Here is a 6,095-nt window from a genome sequence, read left to right as displayed (position 1 = left end):
AAGCGGAGGGATCAGCTAGCGGAGCGGGGGCTATGCCCCGAACCGAAGCCACCTCCTATGCTGGCGGATAAGCAGGATGGGAGGGTTCTTCGTCCTGCACCAGAGCCGCCACCGACATTAGACACCCACCCTAACCCTCCCTGTTTTTTGTTGTTGTTTGGGGTTGTGCGTTCAGAGTCCGCACCTTTGTGGGGGGGGGGGGGGGTACTGTCACGTCCTGACCATAGAAAGCTTTTATTTTTCTATGGTAGAGTTGGTCAGGGCGTGGCAGAGGGTTTTGTCTAGTTTATTTATGTCTATGTTGGTTCTAGTTTCTTTTTTCTATGTTGGGGTTTTGTCTAGTTTATGTATTTCTATGTGGGGTTCTAGTTGTTGTATTTCTATATTGTTTTTTTGGGATGATCTCCAATTAGAGGCAGCTGGTCATCGTTGTCTCTAATTGGGGATCATATTTAAGTGGATGTTTTTCCCACCTGGGTTTGTGGGAGATTATTTTGAGTAAGTGTATGTTGCACCTCTTTGTCATGGTTTGTTGTTTTGTTTATGAGTTTATTTGTATGTCTTGCATAGTTTCACAGTTATAATAAAATGTGGAACGATACTGACCTGTTGGGGTGTAGGGTGCAGTATTTTCACGGCCGGATGAAAAACGTGCCCAAATTAACCTCTATGGGACACCTTTGTGTATGGCCTATTTATTGCCTACCTCCTTACTCTTCCACATTTGCACACACTGTACATAGATATTTTTATTTTTCGTTTCCTTTGTGTTACTGACTGTACATTTGTTTATGTGTAACTCTGTGTTGTTGTTTTTGTGTCACTGCTTTGCTTTATCTTGGCCTGGTCGCAGTTGTAAATGAGAACTTGTTCTCAACTGGCCTACCTGGTTAAATAAAGGTGAAATTAAAAGGTGAGAAAAAAAACACTAATTAATTTAATGTAGATGTTTCTAGGTATCAAAAGGAGAATTTAAGGTAACTTGAGACTTGTTGAATGGTCATATGTTATACTGTATGGTAATATAAAACACACTTATTCCCATTAATTACATACACACACACACACATCCTGAACACACACACACACACACACACACACCTGTATGCATGCATGAACACACATTTCTAGCGTAACACGAACACACCACACACATTGTCAAAGCAACTCTTTGTAAACTTTGGTGTCCCTGATTTCTGATTCTGTAGAACTACAGCTGATATTTAATATGACCAAGTAAGTAATGATGGTGGTCTTTGACTTTGACTTAACTTGAATTAAGACTTATTGTTAGTCATGTTCTTCACAGCATTCAACACTCACATTTTCTAAGCCCAGGTTTCATTGTGTACTCTCCAGCATGTTCCACACTGTAGCGGTAAGCAGAAGAACAGACAGTCATTAGGTGATACACGTGAACACACACACACACATGCACATGCACACACACACGCACGCGCGCACATGCACACGCACACACACACACACACACACACACACACACACACACACACACACACACACACACACACACACACACACACACACACACACACGCGCACATAGACAGCATATAACTTTGTCCAAGTGGTTGAAGAATGTTTGTCTTAACTAGCCTGATAAATCAAACATGTCTGATATGAACATTGACGTAAACCCTCTACAAACTTGAGGTTCTCCAATCTGCAGTGTGGATCCTCAAGTTCAGCAGAGAGCAGTCTGACTCCTGAGTCTCCTGGGTGATTGTAGCTCAGGTCCAGCTCTCTCAGGTGTGAGGGGTTTGACCTCAGAGCTGAGACCAGAGAAGCACAGCCTTCCTCTGTGACTAGACAGCCTGACAGCCTGCAAAGGGTAAAATAATTTTAAAATCACACTGTTATTATTTTGTGGTGAAAATAGTGGCAGTATATTTTTTCTACATATTCAGATATATCAGTGTCCTGAAGCCTTTCATATCTATTCATAAATTAATGTATCATTTTTAGAAATGACAAAAAATCAAAGTATTGCTTGTAGAGAGAAAAATATAAAGTACAAATATTTGAGTAGACTGACTAGACCAGTTTAAAAGCAGTATCAGTCAGAAGACAGACAGTGAGGTATCAGATTTAGATTGTATTGAGTATACAGTCAACACAGTATCTATTTGACAGTGAAGCTAACATTTTAAACGTGGCTCTGTACTCCAGTATTTTGGATTTGAGATTAAATGTTTTATGTAAGGTGACAGTATATAATGTCTTCTTCAGTTTGAGGGTATTTTTTTTTATACATGTCTGTTTCACCACTTAGAAAATTAAAAGCAGTTAATGTATCTAGTCCCCCTATTTGAAGAAGTCATATGTATTTTGACCAATTAACTTATAGTCTATTAAAGTAGTCAAAAGTTTAGTATTTGGTCTCATATTCCTTCACGACAATGACTACATCAAGCTTGTGACTGTCATGATCAAGAAAAATCAGGAATGAATCATTAATAATAACGAGTGAGAGAGTTACAGAGGCTACAACAAAACATACTAACCTCTCACCATTAACCTCAAATAAAACATTCTGTACTGTCACCTAATATTAAACTTTTTTCTCAAATCCTAAATGCTGGAGCATAGAGCCAAATTTAAACCTGTAAGCTTAACTGTCCAAACACATATGATATGGACTATGTGTGCCTGTTAAACACATGTGGATCTGGTGAACAGTTATCACTTGTTGACCAACTACAGGAATACTGACCTCAGAGTCTTCAGTTTACAGTGGGGATTCCCCAGTCCAGCAGAGAGCAGCTTCACTCCTGAATCCTTCAGGTCATTGTTATTCAGATCCAGCTCTCTCAGATGTGAGGGGTTTGACCTCAGAGCTGAGGCCAGAGAAGCACAGCCTTTCTCTGTAACTCCACAGCCTGACAGCCTGACAAAGAGATCATCATGATTTCACAAACACACTGTTTATTTAACACCAGTAGTGTAGAAGGACAATGGCAGATGCATTTGGTTCATTCTCCCAAACAACATGTGGATTAATCTTCCGTCTCCTATAAATGTATGGTCAAATTGTTATACTAATGTGAACACCAATGCGTTGACTCAATATGTTTTTCAATAATACATATTTTTCTCTAAACTGAACATTTCTTCCTGATGATTAGTACTTAAATGTAATTTGATGTACTCACAGAGCAGCTCTGGAGGCTTTGACCACTGGCAGCAGCCTCAGAAGACCTTCCTCTGATCTGGAGTATTTCCTCAGGTCAAACACATCCACCTCCTTTTCTGATGTCAGCAACACAAAGACCAGAGCTGACCACTGTGCAGGTGACAGTTTGGCTTCTGAGAGATTTCCTGAGCTCAGGTAGCTTTGGATCTCCTCCACTAGAGAACGGTCATTCAGTTCATTCAGACAGTGGAACAGATTGATGCACCTCTCTGGAGAGGGATTCTCCCTGATCTTCTCCTTGATGTACTTGACTGTTTCTTCATGGCTCTGTGAGCTTCTTCTTGTCATTGTCAGTAGACCTCGTAAGTGCTTCTGATTGGACTCCAGTGAGAGGCCCAGAAGGAAGCGGAGGAAAAGGTCCAGGTTTCCTGTCTCACTTTGTAAGGCTTTATACACAGCACTCTTGTAGAAAGTAACTTCAGGCTTGTTTCTGAACAGAGCAAAAAGGTTCCTGGACGTTGATTGAGGTTTGTCCATTAGATTCTCATTGTTGTTGATGAATGAGAGGAACACATATACAGCAGCCAGAAACTCCTGAATGCTCAGATGCACGAAGCAGTACACCTTGTCCTGGTACAGACCACATTCCTCTTTAAAGAGCTGTGTGCACAATCCTGAGTACACTGAGGCTTCATTGACATCAATGCCAGCCACTTTCAGGTCTTCTTCATAGAAAATCAGATTGCCCTTCACAAGCTGTTGAAATGCCAGTTTTCCCAGTGACAGAATGCTCTCTTTATTCCAGTCTGGACCTGTCTCTTCTTTCCCAAGATACTTTTCATTCTTCTGTTTAGTATGAAACACCACAAGGTGAATGTACATCTCAGTCAGAGTCTTGGGCATCTCTTCTCTCTTATGTTTCAACATGTGTTCAAGGACTATTGCAGAAATCCAACAGAAGACTGGAATGTGGCACATGATGTGGAGGCTCCTTGATGTCTTTATGTGCGAGATGATTCTGCTGGGCAGGCCCTCATCACTGAATCTCTTCCTGAAGTACTCCTCCTTCTGTGGGTCATTGAACCCTCGTACCTCTGTCACCTGGTCAACACACTCTGAAGGGATCTTATTGGCTGCTGCAGGTCGGGTAGTTATCCAGAGGAGAACAGAGGGAAGCAGATTTCCCTTGATGAGATTTGTCAGGAGAACATCCACTGAGGTTAACTTTGTGACGTCACAGCAGATCTTGTTGTTCTGGAAGTCGAGGGGCAGTCGGCACTCATCCAGACCATCAAAGATGAACAGAACTTTGTACTTGTCATAGTTGGAGATTCTTGATTCTTTGGTTTCCATTGAGAAGTGATTGAAAAGTCCAATCAAAGAGTGTTTGTCCCCTTTCATCAAATTCAGCTCCCGAAAAGGGAATGAAAATACAAATTGGACATCCTGATTTGCTTTTCCTTCAGCCCAGTCCAGGATGAACTTCTGCACAGAGACTGTTTTTCCAATGCCAGCAACTCCCTTTGTCAGCACAGTTCTGATAAGTCTGTCTTGTCCAGTTAAGGGTTTGAAGATGTCGTTACATTTGATTGCAGTCTCTGGTCTTGCTTGTTTCCTGGTTGTTGTCTCAATCTGTCTCAGCTCATGTTCATTATTGACCTCTCCTGTTCCACCCTCTGTGATGTAGAGCTCTGTGTAGATCTTATTAAGAAGTGTTGGGTTTCCTTGTTTAGCGATCCCCTCAAATACCCATTGACATTTCTTCTTTAGATTAGATTTGAGTTCACTTTGGCAAATCACAGCAAGCTCATCTGAATGAAGAGATAACACAGAGGATATTAATATTATGTCTGTTTTAATGCCTACAGTATTGTAGGACTGTTATAAAGTTGTACATTATAATAATTTATTCCCTTAACTGACTGTATAAATGTGTAAATGATTATATAATGCATTACACACTGGAGTGACTGATTATATTCATATTATTCATATTATTGATGGTATCATTAATGTTTTCTATCTCTCTCTCTATCTTTCTCCTCTGTCTCTCCTCTGTCTAAATTAATCAACACATCCCTGCTGCTACTTGATGAGGTCACTAGGTGTTGTGTTAAGGCTTCTACAATATCATTGTGTTACATGGCTACTTTAGCTGTACTTTAGCTACAGCTTTTAATTGTTTGTTATGAAACAGAATTCAACATGAGGCAGACAGCTCTTACTTTTCTCCAGTGTGTCAGCAAGCTCCTTCTGGTTCATTTTCCTCAGGAAGTGCAGTGTGATCTTCAGAGCCCCCTCTCTGGAACTGCTCTCCTGCTTCCCATCTTCAGCATCCACAACTTCCTTATCCTGCTTCTGACTCTCAAAGCCTTCTGGGAGTTCTGGACTAAGAATCCTCTTGAATATCTTCAGCTCATTCCTCACAAATGTCATAATATTCTCTTCAAGCAACTGAAATAAATAACGTAAATAAGTTAAGCAAGAGAATAAATGCTTTCTCAATAACATGTTAATGAATGATTGACGATCAACTTTATTTGAGGTAAACAAATACAAATGTACATAAAAGGACCACATACACTGAATATGGAGTCCAGGTCTGTTTGATGACTCTGGGAAGACTGACCACTGAGAATCTCTGACTCTGATCTCTCAAGTTGGTTTCTGTGGACAAAACATGAGGACACACACACACACACACACACACACACACACACACACACACACACACACACACACACACACACACACACACACACACACACACACACACACACACACACACACACACACACACACACACAGAGGTAATGTTTTATTTGAGTTGCACCCCTTCTGAAAAAACCTACACTCGATCCCTCCGATGTCAACAACTACAGACCAGTATCCCTTCTTTCCTTTCTCTCCAAAACTCTTGAACGCGCCGTCCTTGGCCAGCT

At 40.9% G+C, this 6,095-nt stretch overlaps 1 protein-coding gene across 1 annotated transcript; it reads right to left on the bottom strand.

Moving 5' to 3' along the window:
- Nucleotides 1-3,237: 3,237 nt before the first annotated feature.
- Nucleotides 3,238-4,167, bottom strand: LOC123741852 (protein NLRC3-like; the record flags this gene model as incomplete). The annotated part of the gene is made up of 1 exon (XM_045716080.1): nucleotides 3,238-4,167. A coding segment is annotated over one exon (930 nt), but the record flags the coding sequence as incomplete, so codon positions are not given.
- Nucleotides 4,168-6,095: the final 1,928 nt, after the last annotated feature.

Source organism: Salmo salar, chromosome ssa03 (genome assembly GCF_905237065.1).
Source record: "Salmo salar chromosome ssa03, Ssal_v3.1, whole genome shotgun sequence".
Taxonomy (NCBI): Eukaryota; Metazoa; Chordata; class Actinopteri; order Salmoniformes; family Salmonidae; genus Salmo; species Salmo salar.
This window is presented reverse-complemented; position numbering and strand designations above follow the sequence as displayed.